The sequence below is a fragment of the Phragmites australis genome, chromosome 21 (assembly GCF_958298935.1).
Source record: "Phragmites australis chromosome 21, lpPhrAust1.1, whole genome shotgun sequence".
NCBI lineage: Eukaryota > Viridiplantae > Streptophyta > Magnoliopsida > Poales > Poaceae > Phragmites > Phragmites australis.
Window position 1 is genome coordinate 24079700 of NC_084941.1, and position 20826 is coordinate 24100525.

General features: G+C 46.0%; 3 protein-coding genes across 3 annotated transcripts; all 3 read left to right on the forward strand.

Moving 5' to 3' along the window:
* The first annotated feature begins 2298 nt into the window (after nt 1–2298).
* LOC133903072 (uncharacterized) lies at nt 2299–9455 on the forward strand. The gene is made up of 8 exons (XM_062344423.1): nt 2299–2609; nt 4079–4396; nt 4562–4821; nt 5507–5648; nt 5894–6265; nt 6381–6512; nt 7008–7136; nt 7245–9455. Exons 1-8 carry the CDS (start codon nt 2532–2534, stop codon nt 9255–9257), a joined length of 3444 nt encoding a protein of 1147 aa, XP_062200407.1. The 5' UTR covers nt 2299–2531; the 3' UTR covers nt 9258–9455.
* Nucleotides 9456–10345: 890 nt separating this feature from the next.
* LOC133903079 (DNA (cytosine-5)-methyltransferase 3-like) lies at nt 10346–16769 on the forward strand. The gene is made up of 20 exons (XM_062344431.1): nt 10346–10974; nt 11066–11162; nt 11749–11856; nt 11934–12071; nt 12173–12272; nt 12495–12673; nt 12754–12819; nt 12901–13122; nt 13323–13381; nt 13450–13516; nt 13605–13934; nt 14022–14090; nt 14162–14248; nt 15024–15111; nt 15255–15376; nt 15465–15569; nt 15726–15769; nt 15849–15918; nt 16022–16125; nt 16254–16769. The coding sequence occupies exons 1-20, from the start codon at nt 10484–10486 to the stop codon at nt 16453–16455; spliced, it is 2748 nt and encodes a 915-aa protein (XP_062200415.1). The 5' UTR covers nt 10346–10483; the 3' UTR covers nt 16456–16769.
* A 1123-nt stretch (nt 16770–17892) lies between these two features.
* On the forward strand, nt 17893–20475 carry LOC133903078 (proline-rich receptor-like protein kinase PERK4). Its single transcript, XM_062344430.1, has 3 exons — nt 17893–18591; nt 18715–19350; nt 19430–20475. Exons 1-3 carry the CDS (start codon nt 18198–18200, stop codon nt 20092–20094), a joined length of 1695 nt encoding a protein of 564 aa, XP_062200414.1. The 5' UTR covers nt 17893–18197; the 3' UTR covers nt 20095–20475.
* The last annotated feature ends 351 nt before the right edge of the window (nt 20476–20826 follow it).

Consider the following 20826-nt stretch of genomic DNA (forward strand, 5'->3'; position numbering starts at 1 on the left):
AGTTCTTGGCCTGAGCCTAAGCTTCCTTAGATATATCGTGCATCAAGTTGAGCTAGCTCTTGCCTTCAGGGTTAGTCAGATCTGTAGTGGGGGCTGTCTGAGAGCATCCTATAGAAGTAGGAACCTCTGAGCTGCTGCAGATCTGAAACATTGGGTTCCTTGTTGATGATTGGGAGGCGTGAGATCCAGGATCCCATTAGGATTTTGGACTGGAGTCGTTGTCATCGGTAGGGGCTGATATGTTGATGTAGATCGTGTGTATTACAGAAGGCACGAGACTCGTGGTGCGCTTGAGGCTTCTGTATGCTTAGGCGATGAGCTTGTATCTTGTTCTCTGGAGGGTCCCCTGACTCCGTATATATATGGGGCTTTTCATGTAGCCTCCGGACTCGTTTCTAAAAAGGATTATGTTATCTTTAGAGGTAAACTTCCATGTTTATGAGATACCTTAGTACATGCGAGTAGTTCCCATACGTATAAGGATTTCTTTCTCAGGCACGGACGTATACTCCGGGAATACAGGAAACCCTAAGGGATCTGGATAAGTATAAAATATTCACATATGGTAGTTTTATACTACCCATCATTAGTTCCTATTTTTTGAAAGCCATTTTCAACTTTCAATAATTTAAATTATTGAATTTGAATAAATAATTTTGCTAAAAAATTATGCATACTTAACATTTATATATTATATACCAATTTTAGGATTTCTAGACCATTTTGCTAACTTTTTGTTTAAAATAAATCTTTTGAACCTTCTTTTAGACCTTTAGATGTCATGTGGTCACCTAGACGCCTGGACCAAGCCTAGGCCCATCCAGGTGCCGATCTACCACCCTGGCGAGCTCTAGTATCCGCTAGATGTTGCCGGCGGAGCAACAACCACCCCCTAGGCAGATCGACCACCCTGATCAAAGCGACGACAAGGGAGAAGCGGAGCGCTAACGTATTATTGCGATGGGTGATGCATGAGATCAGATATATATAGGCTAATACGTGTGGGGAAGGAGAGTGTGATCCTTACTTTAGTTATAAATACACTAATACTATACTTAGTACCCCTTTAGTCATAAAAACTTGACATTTTGGATGATATCCGATCAAACTTTTAAAATGTTTATCTAAGAAACATATACATCATATGTGTAGATTCTTTTACCACTATTTTCTTTTAGAATATGTGTATATAATCCAAAAAAATTATAAAATTGTGAAAATATTTTTCTATCATAAGTTAATTTTAGTCCTGGATCCGCCACTGGGCCCATCATGAACCAGGTTGACAACATGGACCAGGTGGCTAAGCCCGTGGTTCAAGCGAAGAATTTTCTTCTAATGGTCATGCATTATAGATGGGGTCGTAGGTGAGTCTTAGGGTCTGTTTAGTTGGACTGAGGCTTTTTCAAAAGCTGCTTTTGAAAGCTGTTGTTGAAAAGCTGCTTTTGAATTAGCTTTTAATATGGATGAAATATATAATATATATAATATCCCTCATAACATCATCTCTCAAAAGTTACAAAAGCTCCTACAAATCAGTTTCTAGCTTCTAGTTATAATAACAGCTTTTGCCAATTTTGTTTCTCAGAAGTCATTTCCAAAAATGACCTGTTTGGTTCAGTTTTCTGCTTCTGAGTAACAAAAGCCATTAGAATGCGAACCAAACAGAGCCTTAGTCATGAAGCCATATCTTCATTGTGGAGTTGAACAAGGCTTGGAATGGGTGTCCCCGATGAGGTACTCATGGTGGGATGCCCTAGGGGGTAGCACCCCTTGCAGGCCACACTCCAAAGGATGCCTTTAAGGGTACCCTCAAGGGCCTCTAACAGACTATATTTGTGTTAGGATTCACCCCATATCTTTCATGTTTGGTTGCATTAAGGAAATATGAATAACATTTTCCCCTGGAAGAAGAAAAATATATGTTGATAACAACTCTGTTCTACGAGAACATGGTCTTCCATTACATACCAACAAAGCAATGTAGCCATAGGATAAGGTGCCACCGGCAAGCGTCACCCTAACCAATTCACTTCCCGATCAACATTGATCTTTCATTTCGATGTCGCATGCTAAATCATGGCATTGACTCTAGATTTTTTTGGAAAATATTAGATGATTTCCTAATATCAATTTTCTCCTCCCAGCAAGTAAGAAAGAAAGGATGATGACATCTAAAAAACACATTTTCTCGTTTTCACTCAAAAAATCCATCCTCCTCTCTGTCTCATCATCGTCGTCGTCTTCTCTCTCCTCTACGTTTCTTTTTTCCCACCTTTTCTGGCTTATTGATTTCAGTTTGTTTTGGTATTTTGTTTTTTACCCCATCGCACCACCACATCCTGAGCTCATCTCATCGCCTGCCTCCCCTCCCAATTCTTCTTCTTCTAGCAAACCCTCCCTCCTTCCTCCCCCATCTCAGATCCCCCTCCCCTCCCCTCCCCTCCCCAGCTCAACCCTCGCCGATGGCCCGCCGCTGAGCGACCACCACCACGACCTCCGACCGCCCGACCACCGACCAGGCGCCCGCGATGGTCGCGGAGGCGCCGCCGTCCTCGGCGATCTGGTCGCGCCGCCGCGACGACATCACCTTCGACCGCCTCCACAAGGTAACGCCACTCCCGGGCTCGCCCCGATCGGATCTGCCCGCCCGCCCGCCCGCCCGCCCGCTGACCCGTGCCCAGTCTCCCCCGCGGATCTGACTCCCTGTGCTGGGCTCTTCGCGCGCACAGGGCTGTGCTACGACGATCCGCGGCGCTCGTGGGCGCGTGCGGGGGTAGCGCTGGTTCAGTTTTGTAGGGTTTGGTTTGATTGCTCGCTCAGCTGTGGTAGGATTCCGTGATGGGCGGAGTAGATTGGATTGCTTCCGGCTTCTCAGCTGGCATGGACTCCGGATGATGCTGTTGGGTGCTGCATGGAGCAGATATGCTCTCGATTGAAGAATTCTGATTCGTTTGTCTGGTTCGGAGAATCGGATGCGCTGGATTCGAGCCGTTACCGTTACCGATGCCGTTGCTGCTGCGCTAACTGTCCGGAGCTGTGGAAACAACCTGAATTCTAGAGAATAGTGGTTAGTGATTGGCTGGAGGAGCTAACTGCTCGATTGAAGAATCTGATTGGTTTGTCTCGTCCGGACAGTGGAGTACACTGAGGACTGATACCGTTGCTGCTGCGCTAACCGACAGGAGCAGCGAACAGGAGCAGCGATGGCGACAAACTAAACTCCGGAGAGTAATCATTGTGTCCTGGCTGGAGCAGCCAGACACGTGACTGAAGGATCCGATTGCTTCGTCTCGTCTGGACACATGGATGCACTGAACTGAAGCCGTTACTGATGACGTTGCTACCATGCTAACTGACCATACTAGTGAAGGCGACAATCCAAATTCTTAAGAGTAATTATTGGCGCTTAGTTAGGGCAATATGGACTAGGGAAACATTACCATCTACCTCTCAGCCGTTACTCTTGTCTGGGGCTATCACACCATTTGACTGTACCTAGGGTTTATGTGCTGTCCTGTCCCCCCTTCCAGTTCATTATGTAGTTAAGTTAGCCTCGAAACATTTTATTTTAGGTTGGATTGTAGGGATGAAATGATATGGTTCCGAGTGTATTTTTTCTTTGCCAAATTTTAGCTTGCAAGTTTTGGGATGAAATGATATGGTTCCAAGTATATGTTGTCTTTGCCAAATTTTAGCTTGCGTCTGAGGTAGTAATTGGAAGGTTGAGTATTTATTCATGTGATGTAGATTCCTTATCTGGAAAGGTTCTAGGGGCTCTGAGTTGGTAATTGGTTATAAGATTTAGTGCGAAGTATTGTTCTATGTTGTTTTGTTAACTAGGGGTTTAATAATCTAGAAAACTTTTGTATCATCTTAAAACAGAGTAATGGTGCTTATGATTGGCATGAAATTATACAGTGTTCACTAGTCACAATTGATTTATTGAATGTACTATCTGCTTTCTTCTGCCTTGAGATAAGCTATTAATATTCATTTTTTTTTATGCTGTTAGAGCTATGTCATAAGATCAGATCTTACAGATGGAACTGATATTTTTTTATTCAACTTGTTCCAGTTTTGGAGTGCCCTGTCGCCTCACGCACGGAATGCGCTGCTCAGACTTGATAAACAGACGCTCATCGAACATGCTCGGAAGAACCTATACTGTTCAAGGTGCAATGGGCTGCTCTTAGAAAGTTTCACACAAATAGTCATGTATGGGAAGTCACTGCATCAAGAAGGTTCAGGTGAACCAAGGATTCAGGAAGTTGAAGCAGATGAAATTCAGGACCCATCAGTTCATCCTTGGGGAGGCCTTTCAACTACAAAGGATGGCATCCTAACTCTTCTTGACTGCTTCATCAATGCAAAGTCTATTCATGTAATCCAGAATGTAAGCCTGAAGAGTATCTTGTGTTTTTACCTTTAGTCTATGAACTTCTTCACTGATGTTTTGTGCGTTTTCCGATTGCCCTTTATGGCGGCTTTCTGTGCCTTAAGTTGCTCCTCGACCATTTTAGAGTTCTTACTCCACAGCGTTCCACATTGTTTTAACTAGGTCTTTGACAATGCACGAGCGAGGGAACGTGAACGTGAAATGCTTTACCCTGATGCATGTGGTGGGGGTGGCAGAGGATGGATTAGCCCAGTGATACCTAACTATGGCAGGGGGCATGGAACGCGAGACACATGTGCTTTGCACACTGCACGCCTTTCTTGTGATACTCTTGTAGATTTCTGGTCGGCACTGAGTGAAGAAACTAGATCATCTCTCTTAAGGATGAAGGAAGAGGACTTCATTGAAAGGCTCATGCATAGGTGGGTGTAACTGAAATGCTTTATCTAATACAGTTTTGAACTAAAAACTTCATTTGCTTTCCCTCACGAACTTTTGTCAAGGAATGTGCTATCATGAATAGGAATGAAATATGTATCTAGTATTGTAAGATGAGTTAATTTTCTTTTTTATATTCATAGGAATATCTTTTAAATGTGTACAAAAATACTATTGGTATAACTTTCCTGATTCGTTCTACTATTTTGTAAAGAGATTACATCCAAGAAGATGAAGTAACATTTTGTCTACATTGCTGAACTATGAACTTTATGTTCTCATATATTTATAAAACTCAGATGTTTATTGGATAGACACTAGTGCAACTTGGTCTGCATATTCTTGTACATTGGCCCCAATGTTTTTTTCTTATAACAAAGAACTGATGGACAAGCAACCTAGAGTTATGTTGTAAAGTTTCTCATTTCTTGTTTAAACTTAACACATCTTAATGATTTTTGTTCTTTCGAATTTTTGTCTGGTACTTATTAATTGGCTACTAACTACAATCTGGTACCTATGTAATATCATGGGTAATTACAGTTTTACGACTATTTCGGTTATCCAATGCAACCTTTTGTTGAGAGGCTCTGACTTCTGAATATGGAGCATTTACAGTTAATGTGTAAATATTTAGCTAACTGTTTGGATGAAATTTCTGTGCAACAGGTTCGATAGCAAGAGGTTTTGCAGAGACTGCAGAAGGAATGTTATTCGTGAATTCAAGGAGCTGAAGGAACTAAAGCGCATGCGAAAGGAACCTCGCTGCACTAGTTGGTTCTGTGTTGCAGATACAGCTTTCAAGTGTGAGGTCAGGACACCATTCCTTACCATCCTCCCTATCTTTGAGTTCATGTTTGTTTTGGTTTCTCTTTTTTCTTTCTTGGGGCATGCATCCTCAGTTGGTAAGACAGCACAGCAGAAAAACTATATCAAATAAGATCCGGAAGGTCGTGCATTATCCTTTGTCAGCGTGTAGTAAGTGACATGCCTTGCCTATAAGCATCTTCCAGCTGGCATGCTAACATTTGCCTTCACATATTTGATTATTTGTAGGTGTTCGAGGATGCTGTTGTTGTTGATTGGCAGCAATCTTTATTGGAGCAAGATGGATCTTACCATCATTTTGAGTGGGCTGTTGGAACAGATGAAGGAAAATCTGATATTCTAGACTTCGAAGATGTGGGAATGAATGGGCAAGTCCACAGGAATGGCATCGATCTTGATCAGTTTGAAGACTATTTTGTGACACTGAGAGCATGGAGGCTGGATGGCCGCTGCACAGAGTTCTGTGTGAAGGCCCATGCCTTGAAGGGCCAATCATGTGTTCACCGCAGGCTGATTGTGGGGGACGGGTTTGTGACAATTACCAAAGGTGAAAGTATTAGAAGTTTCTTTGAGCATGCTGAAGAAGCCGAGGAAGAGGATGTAAGTGGCTTCTATTTTAAATAATTAATATCCAACATGATTAGAATATTTGTGATTAATATGCATTGTTCTGGGAATTCATATAGTTCTGATCCTTTGACAAACACATGAGCAGGAGGAGGATGCAATGGACAGAGACGGGAATGACCCTGATGGTGATGCTGCTCATCCACAGAAGCATGCAAAGAGCCCTGAACTTGCAAGAGAATTTCTCCTGGATGCTGCTGCAGTGATCTTCAAAGAACAGGTAATGTATGTCGTTGAATACACAGTAATTACTAACTGTTGAGGAAAGAGAACTCTTCCTATAGTGATATTATCTGTACAAAGATTAAAAGTTTATCTACTTTTTTATTCATAAGTGAATTAGGATTGGCATTGTATGCCTTCTCAATGTCATAGTATTACCTTAGATGTCTTCCTTTTTTTACGTCAACCTCTTGAAAGGAGGATTTCTTTGTGTAGCACACTGAATATCTGTTTTATTGATGTTATTTACTCTACAAGTAGTATTTATGTCTTGTTTAAATAACCAGCTCAACTGAGACATAAGAATCATTTAAGCAGTACATTTAACTATTTTTTATGGGTATGTTATCACTTACCAGCATATTTGATGTATTTTAGTTCTACCAAAGACTATATGATCATTGTTATGAGCAGAACAATTGATTTACTGTTAGGAAATCAGATCAACTAGTCCAAAGCACTAATCTCCTACTAATTATTGGTGTGTTTACAGGTTGAGAAGGCTTTCAGAGAAGGCACAGCCCGGCAAAATGCGCATAGTGTTTTCGTGTCCCTTGCACTAAAACTGTTGGAAGAACGAGTTCATGTTGCCTGCAAGGAAATAATTACATTGGAAAAGCAGGTATGTATTTGTACCGTGATAGTAGATGTAGAAAAATAAAAGAAATATCTGTAATGTGGATTTGTCTTGCTTTCGCTAATGGATACTAAATTTGAGTTACTCTTGTAGACAAAGCTTCTTGAGGAAGAAGAGAGAGAAAAGCGCGAAGAAGAAGAGCGCAGGGAGAGGAGAAGAGCAAAAGAGAGAGAAAAGAAGCATAGAAGAAAAGAGAGGCTGAAGGGAAAGGACAGAGATAAGGAAAAAACACTAGTTCAATCAAAAGTTTCAGACGATATTTCACTATCGTCTCTGAGCAACTCAACAGTAGAAACTAATAATCAGTCACAAGATGTTCTAGACTCTAGCGAAGAGGAATATAATGCTGTGGTCAGGGAACATTACTCTCCTGATACCTCTGTGGATCAATCATCAAGCAAGGAAACTGATGAACAGAGCAATGAGCATGAATGCAATGCAACATCAGAATTTGTTCCCACAGATTGCAATGGCTCACTCTTATGTGAGGAGTCCAAATCATCAAGATTTAGAAGAGATTTCCCTCAAGAACAAGACCCCAGTTGTTGGAATGAAGATTGCCGGTATGACACTGGGGACACAGGAGATATTCAGCGGCAGTCAAGGGAAAGGACAATGAATCCCGCTAGAGGCTACAACACCGTATTCAGTGCAAATAACCGGGCAAGGGATCGGTACAACCCCTGCAGTTGTGGCAATCAGGAAGACTACAGATATTTTTCCACAACAGCTAGGCCAAGTAGGGAGATGAAGATGGCCAGGAAAACCGTGGTTGAGAAGCCCAGGTTGCAGTACCGCAGGTGCTATCCATTGGATAGCTTCATAGTGTCAAAAGGAGGCCGTGTTGGTGGTAACAAGAATGCAGGTCCAAAGAAAGTATGGGAGCCAATGGATTCTAGAAAGAAAGCGAGCTTAGGGAATGCAAATAATGCTGCTGTGTCAGCTGATGATGCTGATCGGTCCAGTGAAGTGGAATGCTCAAAGGATGTCAATGAATGTCAAAATCTTGAGACGGGGTGTGAACCACTTGCTGAGGTTTGTTCTAAGGGATCTGAGGAAGCTTGTAAGTCAGACACAGATCAGCCATGCAAAGAAAGTGAGAAGAATCAAGCTGCTTGCAATAGTGGACCTCATGTAGTGGACAACCCAGACTGCTGCTTGACTAAGGATGCTGGTCGGACGGCAAACTTAACCAGTTCGGGCAGCTCTTCATGCCTAAGTGAGGGAGACAGAGACAGCAGCATGAGCAGCATGACCTCACTGAGTGCTCAGAACGCTGAATCTTCATCGACATCTGATTCAGAAGAATCTTCTGAAAGGAACAATAGCAGCCCAGGTGATCCAGCAACAAAGAGTGCTTCCCGTTCATTACTTGAGATGTGTGCAGGAAATGGTTTCAGAGAATACCAACCGAAAAGCATTCACCCTCCTGATGGCAATCAGTTTGGGTTCAGTGTGGCCCCTTTCCAGGATCAGCTGTTGCATCACCAAAAGGTGCATGCACCACCGTATTCGCCAACATTCATGGGGTTCCACAATCATCCCTTGCCAGTTCCAACAAATGGATACATACCATATCCTCAGCCTGGCCACTTCTACCCTAGCCCTGTGGCCCCTGTTGGATATGGAGTAGCTGGGAACCAGTGTGTCGACTTCCCAATGCATTACAGCAATAATATCCATCCTTACTCAGGTCCTGAATTTGGTTTTATGCCTTCGCAGCCAATCCACAAGGCTCAGGTGAACTTTCATGCCGTACCACCAGCCCCGCTGTGTAGAAATGGGGCACCGGTGGTCATAACGCCAGACATGCAGCAGAGCCATGCCCTACCTCCTAAACTAAATCAGGCAGTGCCACAGAATGGCTGTGCAGAAGACAGCACCAAACAGAAAGATGATGACTGCACACCATTCTCCCTGTTCCAATTCAACCTACCAATAGCCCCTCCTGCCCTGGCAACATCCAAAGAAGAGCAGAGCGGCGGAGCATTGGCATCAAGGCCACCGCCGGTTGCACCAGCCCAGTCCTGCTCAAGGGAGGAGACAAACATCAAGGAGTATAACCTGTTCTCCGGGTGTAACGGAGTCGTATTTCCGTTCGAGTAGACAAGAAAGTCAGCAGCTATTCAATACAGCAATACTTGGCGAGTGATTTGTATTCCCCGAAAAACAGAATAAGTTAGGTCGAGGTTTTTACTGTGTTCCCCTCGAATATTTATTTCCCTTCTTTTGATTTGCTTTGCTTCCCCTGTGTGTATGGAAACCGGAAAGATAGTGAGTGGTATAGAGTCTGCAGTTTTGACATCTGAGTCGGTTAATCTGTTGATTTCTCCTCTCCTGTTGGTTTTGTGTTGTATGTATAATTGTTCCAGATGTTTGATGCCATCGATTGATTTGCAGCAACTGGGTGATGCTGTGACATGGGATAGCAGCTCCTAGTGGTCGAGTTTGGGTTGCAGCTTAGGCGCCGTTTAGATTGCAGGAATTTCACTTTCGGGAAACAAGTTTCATTTTTGTACAGGAATCTGGGATATTCCTATGTTCTACATGGAGGCCATAGTTTCGCAAAAAAAGTTTTATTCGTGGTTTTATTTAGTGATAGTTTTTCCTTGCTCACATGGCATCGATCGTACTGAAATGCCCTTCAAGTTGAGAATAGGTTTTGATTTCTTATTGGACTCTCATGGCATATAGTGTGACGAGGGTTTTGTAAAATCACCGTCAGAACCCTAGTCAGGCATGATTGCACTACGGATCATGAGAAAGAAAAACTAACTAGAAATCTCTACGTGTAGAATTTAAATATCATTCTATGTGTGAAGATTTCTAGTTAGTTTTCCTTCTTCATTCTGCACGGATCATAAGTTAGTTTTCTACGCGTGGAAATTTGAGAAAAAGGAAAGCTGGGAACAAGACGAGGAAACTCTGGCAGCCCTGTCCCAAACTAGCCGCAGTGGAAGGTGGGCCCCACCCGGCAGTAAGAGGAGAGGAGAACGACGGTGAAAACCCAACGCGCGTGCTCCTAGTGAGTCCTGGTGCGAAGCGAAAATTCGAACCAGCCCGCCCGCTCGCCCGCCCCCCTCACTGCCAAAACAGAGAGTCACTGCCTGTGGGTCCGCAGCCTTCTGGACCCACTCGCCAGTGACCTTGCAGGCCCTCCGAAATTGGGGGTTCCCGCTCCCCCGACCCCAATCATTTTTTTGGGTTTTCGCTTTCCCACCTCCATCGGAATTGGATCTCTTCTCTAAAATCCCCCCTCCCCAAGCAGAGAGAGAGAGAGGCAGAGCCGCAGAGCAGCCAATTCTTCCCTCCCCCCACCTCCTCTAGACGCCATGGCGCCGAGCTCCCCGTCCTCCGCCGCGCCCGCGCGCGCCTCATCGCGGAAGCGAGCCGCCAAGGCGGCCAGGGACGACCAGATCCAGGGGGAGGGGGAGGCGCAGGCGCAGGCGGAGGAGGAGGAGGAGGAGGAGGTCGCGGCCTCCACCAAGCGCCGCCGCGGGAGGTCCTCAGCGAAGAAGCCCCCGCAGAAGAAGGCCAGACCGGCCAGGGCGGGGACGAGGAGAAAGGAGGCAGTGGAGGACGACGTGTGCGCCGAGGAGCCCGACGAGGAGGAGATGGCCATGGGCGAGGAGGAGGAGGAGGCGAGGGAGGAGGAGGCGGCTGCGGCGGCGTCGCCGGAGAAGGCGGGGAGGAAGCGCGTAGCGCAGCCCCGCGTCACCAGCCGCGGCGCCGACCACGAGCCGGAGTTCCTCGGCGCGCCCGTCCCCGCGGCTGAGGCGCGGAGCAAGTGGCCCAAGAGATACGACCGCAACTCCGCCAGGAGGTACATCTCTCACTCTACTTCGGTTCTGATATTTTTTCTTGAGGTTCTCAACGAAGTGTGCCCGTTGGTTTCTGTTGTTATCACCGCACAGGCCGGAGGAGGAGGAGGACGTCAAGGCCAGGTGCCACTACCGCTCCGCCAAGGTGGACAACGTCGTCTACTGCCTCAACGACGACGTCTATGTCAAGGTCGCCACCGTGCCTTCTTTACTTACGGTGTTATCATTGTTGCTGATAAAACTCCACCTTTTTATTCTGCACAAAAGCACTGCCCTGCATTTTCGCCTTTGACTGTTCTAATGTAAATGGAATGCTCTAAATGTTGCTCTTTTTTATTTTTTTTAAATAACTCCGAATCTTGCTTAACCTTGCGTTCAACTTGGATATGTCACTGCTTGATCCCATTGTGATCTTAAGGACTGTATGAAGTTTTCCATGTGGTATTTGGCTGGGTATGAGACGTAAGTGTAGTTTATCGCTTAGTTTCTAGCTTGATGGAAGTTCTTACTAGTTTAATTGAATGACAATGTTGCTTCCCCACTGAACTAAAATGCTGGTATATACATTTAATCTGCGGAAAATGCCCTGTTCTGCGTATCTTCCTCTGCTACTTCTCTAAATGTAAAAACTGAATGTTGTAGATGGTGCTGAACCTTGTGCTTGACGTGCATTTGTTAGTGCTTGCGCACCTCCAGTTGTGATCTTCAAGATTATATGAAGGTTTCCATGTGGTGTAGCTTCCCTTACATGTCTGATTCCTTTTTGCCAATCATAGGCTGGAGAAGGTGAGGCTGATTACATCGGCCGCATAACTGAATTCTTTGAGGGAACAGACCGCCGTAGTTATTTCACTTGCCAATGGTTCTTCCGTGCAGAGGACACGGTGCGTACTGACTATTGAGCATTGGGTTATTTTGGTTTATGTGAAAATCAGCATAGAACTGAGCGCTATCTTTGCAGGTAATCAATGCCCTGGTGTCCATAAATGTCGATGAGCATAAGCATGACCCTAAACGTGTTTTCCTTTCTGAGGAAAAGAATGACAATGTACTTGATTGCATCATTTCAAAGGTTAAGATAGTCCATGTTGATCCAAATGTAAGTTTTCCTGTTCAGAACTGTTATCTTGGTTATGCATATAATGTTTATCAGTAATTCAACATTTCATGTTTCTCACTGCAATTTTTTGTTCGCTTTAGATGGATCCAAAAGCCAAGGCTCAGCTGATACAAGACTGTGACCTGTACTATGACATGTCTTACTCCGTTGCATATTCTACATTTGCTAATATCTCATCAGGTAATTACTCCTGCAGCTTCCTTTTCTGGTTGACTAGTTGAATGCAAATTACTTGTTTTGTCAACTTAGTGCTACAATTTTCCTTAATAAGAATTTTCTGTTATGTGCACTGCTACAACATTATATATGATATAAAACTGGTCCAAAAAACCTATTGTGACAAACATATCAAATGTGTGTGTTTTTAGCATAAACACTAACTCTTGTATTTCTCCCAACTAGAAAATGGGGCTTCAGGCAGTGAAACTACTTCTGGTATTTCTTCTGATGATGTGCATTTGGAGACGCCATCTGGTATGCCAGAGAGAACAGCAACCCTTCTTGATCTATATTCTGGCTGTGGGGGCATGTCAACAGGTCTCTGCTTGGGTGCAGCACTTGCAGGCCTGAAACTAGAAACGGTAATTTTCTACCTTGCCATTTGTTGGTGGGAATACGTCCATGATCTCAGCACTAATTCTATTTTTGGCTCTTGTTGCAGCGATGGGCAGTTGACCTTAACAGCTATGCATGTGAAAGTCTGAAGTACAACCATCCACAGACTGAGGTATGGCTCTAAACTGCATCTTGGATTCCCTTTGTTCTGTACAGCTGCTGCTACAAAGTGTCTCTGGATCTTTAAATGCAGGTGCGGAATGAGAAAGCCGATGAGTTTCTTGCTCTCCTTAGGGAATGGGCAGTCTTATGTGACAAATATGTCAATGAAGATGTGGGTTCGGATTTAGCAGGATCAGTTGATGAAAAGGATGATGGCAGCCTTCCGGAACTTGACGAGGATGAGTTTGTAGTAGAGAAGCTAATCGGAATATGTTATGGTGGCAGCGGCAGGGAAAATGGCCTCCATTTTAAGGTACTTTTGTGTTGTTTCTTCAAGTAGTCTGTCTGTTTAGGTTCCTCAAAAGGGGGCTTTGTTTGGAATGTTGGAAGATTCATAGCATTTCCGAGAAAAGTAGTTCAATTATTGAATTACTATCGGGATCTGGAAAAATTCCAGCAATCTGAACGAGGTGTCTTTCTGTATGGTTTGCTGTAATACTAGATTTTTTGCAGGTCCAGTGGCAAGGTTATGGTCCCGAAGAGGATACATGGGAGCCCATTGATAACCTCAGGTTAGTTTATCATATGCTTGTTGCCTGGTATATCTATTTGCACTCCTAATCCTTTTTTCATAAACCAGTGACTGCCCATTGAAAATTAGAGAATTTGTACAAGAAGGATATAGGAAAAGAATTTTGCCACTGCCTGTGAGTATTTATACGCTTTTGGTTGTTCTGTGTGTTTAACTCCACTTTTATTTGGTGATTATATCCACCTGCTTCTCCTATTTTGAAGGGTGATGTTGATGTCATTTGTGGAGGCCCACCATGTCAAGGAATCAGTGGATTCAATCGGTTCAGAAACCGTGATGAGCCGCTTAAAGATGAGAAAAACAAGCAAATGGTGACATTCATGGATATTGTGGCTTACTTGAAGCCAAAGTATGTTCTAATGGAAAATGTCGTAGACATAATTAAATTTGCTGATGGCTACCTAGGAAGATATGCTTTGAGCTCCTTAGTGGCTATGAATTACCAAGCACGGCTTGGAATGATGGTTGCGGGCTGTTATGGTCTGCCACAGTTCAGGATGCGTGTTTTCCTTTGGGGTGCTCTTCCTTCCATGGTCTGTTCCGTTTCTTGCTGCTTTATATATTTGCTAGAGTTATTGCCCTGTTGACTGCTGAGTAATTGGGTGTATTTGACGATGTAGGTGCTCCCTAAGTATCCTCTCCCCACATATGATGTTGTTGTACGTGGAGGAGGCCCTAGCGCTTTCTCGGTAAGTGCAATCATTGCTTTGAAACCCTTTGCAAATTGTATGACCTGCTGACCACTGAATTTTGTTTGCAGGAATCTATTGTTGCATATGATGAAACTCAAAAACCATCGTTGAAGAAAGCTTTGCTTCTTGGTGACGCAATCTCAGATTTACCAAAGGCAAGTGTTTCCTTGAGTTCACACATTTCCAATGTCCATCAGTGTTACCGTGACATGTGTCCGATTTTTTTTTTTTGTGTGTCTGTGGTGTCTACACGTAGCCACGAGTCAACTTGCGTTCGATGCGGTGTGACACACGTCCGATGTGTTGTGGCCGTGTTCAAGGCTGCTCACAGCCTAGAGCCCATAACAATGGTGATAGAGGAGAGGGGGGAGGTGGTGGACCTGGAACATTGGAGAAGCCATGCTGAGCACGGAGCATGTTGTTGCGCATGTTGCCCATCCCCTTTCATCGGCCACCTACATTGTCATCGTGCTAGATCTGGGTTGTCGCTGCCCAATTCTGAGCCATTGCCACCCATTTTTGTTGCCACCTTCCCCTCCCTGCTCTGGTAGGTAGTTGTCGCCACAAACCCTTCCATAGCTGCTGTCGCCTCTTGATGTGAGCACGAGAGAGACGAGAGACGAATGGGCCAAGAGAAAAGGAAGGGGAGTTGGGCCGATGTGGTTTGGATGGGTTAGCAAGGGCCAGCTCATCCCATCCTCTATTACCCTTTTTTTTCTGCTTTTTTATATAAACTTGAATGCATTTTTTATTTTAAAAATTCTACACACACACACACACACACACACACACACACACCATGCGATGGTGATGAAGAATTCTCGTCCTGTTTTTAGAATTTGCCGGACACCCGCACTCAAGTTGACTGTCACTACACCCTCACGCCTGTCCGTGTAACACTGACGTCCATGCAATATTACCCTTCTGCAGGTAGAGAACCATCAACCAAATGATATCATGGAATATAGTGCTTCCCCCAAGACGGAATTCCAGCGCTATATTCGATTGAGCCGTAAAGGTAAGTAAGCTCTAATAGTTGACCTTGTGGATTATATACAAGTTAATTTTTGTGAATACTTTTGTGCTTTTCAGCCTGTAATTTCAAGATTACCATCTTTCCAATGTTTGCGCTTAGCTTATTACGCCTGTGTTATGCTCCAGGCATGTTGGATTACTCCTTTGGTGGCGAGGCTGGTCCAGATGAAGGCAAGTTGTTGGATCACCAACCCTTACGGCTGAACAACGATGATTATCAGCGGGTGCAGCAGATTCCTGTGAAGAAGGTTGGTGGCTTCATAGCTATAGTATTGTGTTTGTGCACTCCTTTGTCCTTTCTCTTCCTGTAATAATGATCACTCTTTCCTATTTCAGGGAGCCAACTTCCGTGACCTGAAGGGTGTCAAGGTCGGAGCAAATAATGTTGTTGAGTGGGATCCGGAAGTTGAGCGTGTGTACCTGTCGTCTGGGAAACCTCTAGTATGTGTTATTTTGTGCATTCCTCTTTAGAAATGTTTCCACAACAGTGCACCGTTTATGTTACATATTCCAACTCAAAACTGATGAGATGTTGCAAGTATTGTAAAATTCAAAGTTAAGACATGATGAGATTTTGCGCAACTCTTTGTTGGCCAGGTTCCTGACTATGCAATGTCCTTCATCAAGGGCAAATCATCCAAGTAAGTGGCCAATTGGCTCTGCTTTCTTTTTCTACAAAAGAAGGAAATTAGTTGGTCGTCCTTACATATGATCTTGTAGGCCATTTGGGCGCCTGTGGTGGGATGAAACAGTTCCTACAGTGGTGACCAGAGCGGAGCCTCATAACCAGGTCAGCTTCTGCACAAACTACCCCTATGTTCTGAATTCTCTGCAGCTGTCTTCTATACTGATTGTCGCCTGTAAATGAGCCTGACTGAACATGTTGTCCGCAGATTATATTGCATCCAGAACAGGCAAGAGTCTTGACTGTAAGGGAGAACGCAAGATTACAGGGATTCCCGGACTACTATCGATTGTTTGGTCCGATCAAGGAGAAGTGAGTCCCTCTTCCCAGTTTGCTTGTACCTAAGTGATCCATTTTCATTTTTAAATAAGCCATTGATCAACCATTGAGAAGTCTAGAAATCCTGAGCTCTGAACGTTGGCTGTGTCTGCTGCTGATAGGTACATCCAAGTGGGCAATGCGGTGGCTGTCCCTGTGGCCCGGGCGCTGGGCTACTGTCTGGGTCAAGCGTACCTGGGCGAGTCAGAGGGGAGCCACCCGTTGTACAAGTTGCCTGAAAGCTTCACCTTGGTGGGGCAGCCTGTGGCGCCGGCCAGGGCTTCCTCTGTCAGCACTCCTGCAGGGGAGGTGGTTGAGCAGTAAGAACAGAGCAGATGAGCAGAGCAAGATGAACACTCTGGTTGGGTTCGATTCGGATCTATCCAGGAGCATGTTACTAATTATCAGCTTGGGCGATGTACTGGTTCTTATGGTTGGATTGATTAACGCTGTAGCGTTGGTGGCACTTGAGCTTGAGTGCTTGTTGTAACTGTAATGTTGGTTAGAGGATTCAAAACATTCATTGGCCTGGTTGTAGGTGACCTTTCTCGTGTCCTGTCAATTTAGCAGTCTGCTGATTCAATACTTGCATCATGTTCGTGTATCCAAGTGTGAAATCATTGATTATTATTGTTCAATGCTAGTAATTTTTCATGTATTCTAGATGCGTAGGGTCTGGATTCTGGAACAAGTCAAGTTCAAACGAATTGGATGCTTTGAGTTGAGTTTTCTTCTGGGTGGTGAGTTGATTCATCCTGGTTTAATTTAGTATGCTTTGCATTGGTTCTTTCACGGCAGGTTGCAGGATGCACTTAGATTTTCATTAGTGTGTAGGGAAGAAAACATGCAATGATCACATTTATCCTGTTATTATGCTTAGTATTGTGGGACTGAATTGTCTGAGATGGGTTACAACACATCTCAGTTGATCCGGTTGACACCTTTTGGTCTTCTTTCATTTCGGATCTGGCAATCTGCTGATTTAATGCTTGCCCATTGAATGAATAATGGATCCGGATCCTGCCTTCTCGAGATCGGACTCGAGGGAAGGTAAGACCACCTGAAGGATGTTTTGTGTATTCAGAGTGAAACCATTGATTCTTATTGCTCAATGCAAGTAATTTAGATTCTTTGAGTTGATTCATCTTGGTCAAATGTAGTGTGCTTGGCATTTGTACTTTTTTCCCCTAGACCTTTGTCATGACATGTACATGCAGCAGATACATAGGGTTTTATTTGGAACGGTGCTAAAAATGGGAGATGAGATGAGAGATGTGGTGGTGGTGGTTGGATGGCGCAACGGAAGGGGCGCCTAATGCCTTCTTCCCTCATCCTCGGTTGTCCTCAATCCGCCGCCTTTCGACCCCTTTCTCCTTTTCCCTCCCTCTTCACCTAATCAACCCCAATTCCAGGGGAAAGGAAAAGGTACATACAATTAATCATTTTACATATCGATTTCGATATCGACATGCAGATTGAGTTTTGAGTCCATATGAATGAGCTTTTCATGATTCAATTTGTTTCTCCCGTTTCTGTCTTGCGATTCCTTTGGAGTTTCAACCCGACCTGTGCTTTGGTTTTAACTTCCATTCATTTTTCATATGCTAATATGTTCTGCTTTGATTATGTATGAGTTGTAACAACCATTCGTGTTGACGCAATGATGATGAATCCTAATCGTGTTAATCCTTTTGCACAAATCGTCAACTGGAATATATAGGATGCCACTACTTCCCTAATAATCAATTCCATGACCACACATACACTTGATAAAATCAAAATGTGACCACTTCATCTTGTAACGTTGCAACAAATTCCTTTTACTCCCTGTTGCTCCTTTGCAAGAATTTTGAGATGCAACACAACCTTCTTGTGCTGGTTCTTTAATTAATTCTTAACATTTCCTCTCAATTTCTTCTTGCAGGGGTTCGCAGCACAAGAGTTTTAGCTAAAATTGTTAGCCATTAACGTAACATATATAATATAGCCCTCTCAAGGTCAAGGAGTGGAGTTGTCTCCATTTACAGGAAGAGCTCCATCCTCTCTTCGCCGGAACCAACCAATAAATGGCCTCCGCCCCAAAGTCCTCGCCGCCATCGTCAACCTCACCACCACCCTCACAAGCGTCGACCTCACCACCAAAATCATCTACGGACTCACCATCACCGCCAAAGGGTGAATCGTCCTCATCAAAGTCGTCACCCTCACCACCGCCGCCACCACCAAGAAAAAGTGCTGGTTCCGGGAATAGTGGCAGCTCCAACTCCAAAGATGGGCAGAAGAAGTCACCATCGTCAAATTCTTCTTCGGAAGATCATACGGGGGCGGTCATCGCCGGCATAGTGATCGGAGTGGTGGGGTTCGCCGTGTTGATGGCCGTCGTGGCGTGTGTGTGCTGCTCCAAGAAGAAGAAGAAACGGCCACCCCCAATGAACATGCCCTTCTACACCGATGAGAAAGGTGAGGTGTACAAGCATTCGCCTCCGGAAACTCTACCTCACCGGCGGCGCCTTTTGTGCGATGCTTGCGGCGTGACGGCTATGAAAAGTGCTAAAAAAAAAGGGAAATTGTTGATGCATGCAGGCAACGTGTACTACCCGAACCCCGGTCTTCCGCCCATGTGGCAACAGTATGGCAGCAATGGCAGCATCCCTCCTCCAGCAGGGGCAGGGTGGCACCAGCACGGCGGCGGGAACCCGTTGTCGCCACCGCCAGGCTCGACGGCGGCGCCCCTGAGCGGAGAGATGGGTGTCCCTTACTCGTCCGGCCCCCACGGCCCTCCCCTCCCACCTCCATCGCCGAACGTGGCGCTCGGGTTCTCCAAGAGCTCCTTCTCGTACGAGGAGCTCGCGGCGGCGACGTCGGGGTTCTCGTCGGCGAACATGCTGGGGCAGGGCGGGTTCGGGTACGTGTACAAGGGCGTGCTCGCCGGCAGCGGGAAGGAGGTGGCGGTGAAGCAGCTCAAGTCCGGCAGCGGGCAGGGGGAGCGCGAGTTCCAGGCGGAGGTGGAGATCATCAGCCGTGTCCACCACCGTCACTTGGTGTCGCTCGTCGGCTACTGCATCGCCGGCAACCAGCGCATGCTCGTCTACGAGTTCGTGGCCAACAACACGCTGGAGCACCATTTGTACGGCAAGGGCGTCCCCGTCATGGACTGGCCCACCCGCATGAAGATCGCTCTCGGCTCCGCCAAGGGTCTCGCCTACCTCCACGAAGATTGTGAGTCTTGTCGTTTTGGATTGCATGCAGTCAACTTTAATCTTCTTTGTTACGAACAATGTAATATATATAACTGCAGGCCATCCTCGGATCATCCACCGCGACATCAAGGCGGCCAACATCCTGCTGGACAACAACTTCGAGGCCATGGTGGCGGACTTCGGGCTGGCGAAGCTGACAACGGACACCAACACGCACGTGTCGACGCGCGTGATGGGCACCTTCGGGTACCTGGCGCCGGAGTACGCGTCGAGCGGGAAGCTGACGGACCGGTCGGACGTCTTCTCCTTCGGCGTCATGCTGCTGGAGCTCATCACCGGCCGCCGGCCCATCGACACCACCAACTTCACGGAGGACACCCTCGTGGACTGGGCGCGCCCGCTGCTGGGCCGCGCGCTGGCAGGCGAGACGGGCTTCGGCGAGCTCGTCGACGAGCGGCTGGAAGGCGACTACTCGGCCGTGGAGGTGGAGCGCATGGCGGCCTGCGCTGCCGCCAGCACCCGGCACTCGGCCAGGCGCCGGCCCAAGATGAGCCAGATCGTGCGCGCGCTGGAGGGCGACGCGTCGCTGGAGGACCTTCACCAGGACGGCGTCAAGCCAGGGCAGAGCGTGCTCTTCTCCGGCGGCGGCTCCGACAACATCTCCCGCCTCCGACAGCTCGCCTTCGACAGCGGCGACTACGACCACTACACCACGGACTACAGCACCGACTCCTCCACCGGCCGGCCGCCGCGCAGGCCATAATCAACTAACTTAAGTCTACTACATTTATTACGCATATATGTATGTAATTATGTATACATATACATACTTGATCGTTACGAAAGGAGAGGGAGAGAGCTCTTAAGTGTATCTGTCGTAAGACATGATCGAGATGATCAGGAAGCAGCTGGTCGATGATTATTCATCGTGTTCTTGGGTTTGTTATGCACAAATGGATTCTACTCTACTGGATCGATGGTCATATATGCAGAACGGAGGAGCATCTGTCACCCTTTCCCATTTCCTTTTGTAAACCACACCTCCTACATCTCAGGTGCATGAGATTTCAGGTGCCCATGTGAACACGCCGCTGCCAACTTAAGGAAGGGGGTTTTCCGATGCTGGATTTAGAGGGAGGCTAGGGATGGCGGATGAACCGGTGGTAGGCGGTGCGGCGAGGTGACGGCAGTGGTGCCAGTACCGTAGGCGGTAAACGAGGTTGGCGACGGGGGAGCACGAAAATGAAGTAGTTAGCACGGCGGAGGTGGCGGGTGCGAATCCAGCGACGGAAAAGCCTTCCGATGGCTGCAGGAGGTAGGGGCGCACCGAGACGGGGCAAGACGGGCATGGACGTGAGGTGTAAGGTTGAAGACGGCTATGAGCCATCGCCTGAATTTTATTTTAAAATTCAAGCATCTAAAGAATAGGATCACCCTTTGTAAACTAGTACATGCACACATGCTATGTTAATATGTTGTGTTAAGGACCGTCAGT

Excerpts from the sequence above, each read along its gene's own strand:
- LOC133903079 (XM_062344431.1), top strand. The coding sequence starts at position 10,484 with ATGGCGCCGAGCTCCCCGTCCTCCGCCGCGCCCGCGCGCGCCTCATCG. Across the intron at positions 11,163-11,748 it reads ACGACGACGTCTATGTCAAG|GCTGGAGAAGGTGAGGCTGA; the intron begins GTCGCCACCGTG and ends TGCCAATCATAG. Across the intron at positions 15,377-15,464 it reads AGCAGATTCCTGTGAAGAAG|GGAGCCAACTTCCGTGACCT; the intron begins GTTGGTGGCTTC and ends TTCCTATTTCAG.
- LOC133903078 (XM_062344430.1), top strand. The coding sequence starts at position 18,198 with ATGGCCTCCGCCCCAAAGTCCTCGCCGCCATCGTCAACCTCACCACCA. Across the intron at positions 18,592-18,714 it reads CTTCTACACCGATGAGAAAG|GCAACGTGTACTACCCGAAC; the intron begins GTGAGGTGTACA and ends TGATGCATGCAG. Across the intron at positions 19,351-19,429 it reads CGCCTACCTCCACGAAGATT|GCCATCCTCGGATCATCCAC; the intron begins GTGAGTCTTGTC and ends ATATAACTGCAG.
- LOC133903072 (XM_062344423.1), top strand. The coding sequence starts at position 2,532 with ATGGTCGCGGAGGCGCCGCCGTCCTCGGCGATCTGGTCGCGCCGCCGC. Across the intron at positions 4,822-5,506 it reads ATTGAAAGGCTCATGCATAG|GTTCGATAGCAAGAGGTTTT; the intron begins GTGGGTGTAACT and ends TCTGTGCAACAG. Across the intron at positions 6,513-7,007 it reads CAGTGATCTTCAAAGAACAG|GTTGAGAAGGCTTTCAGAGA; the intron begins GTAATGTATGTC and ends GTGTGTTTACAG.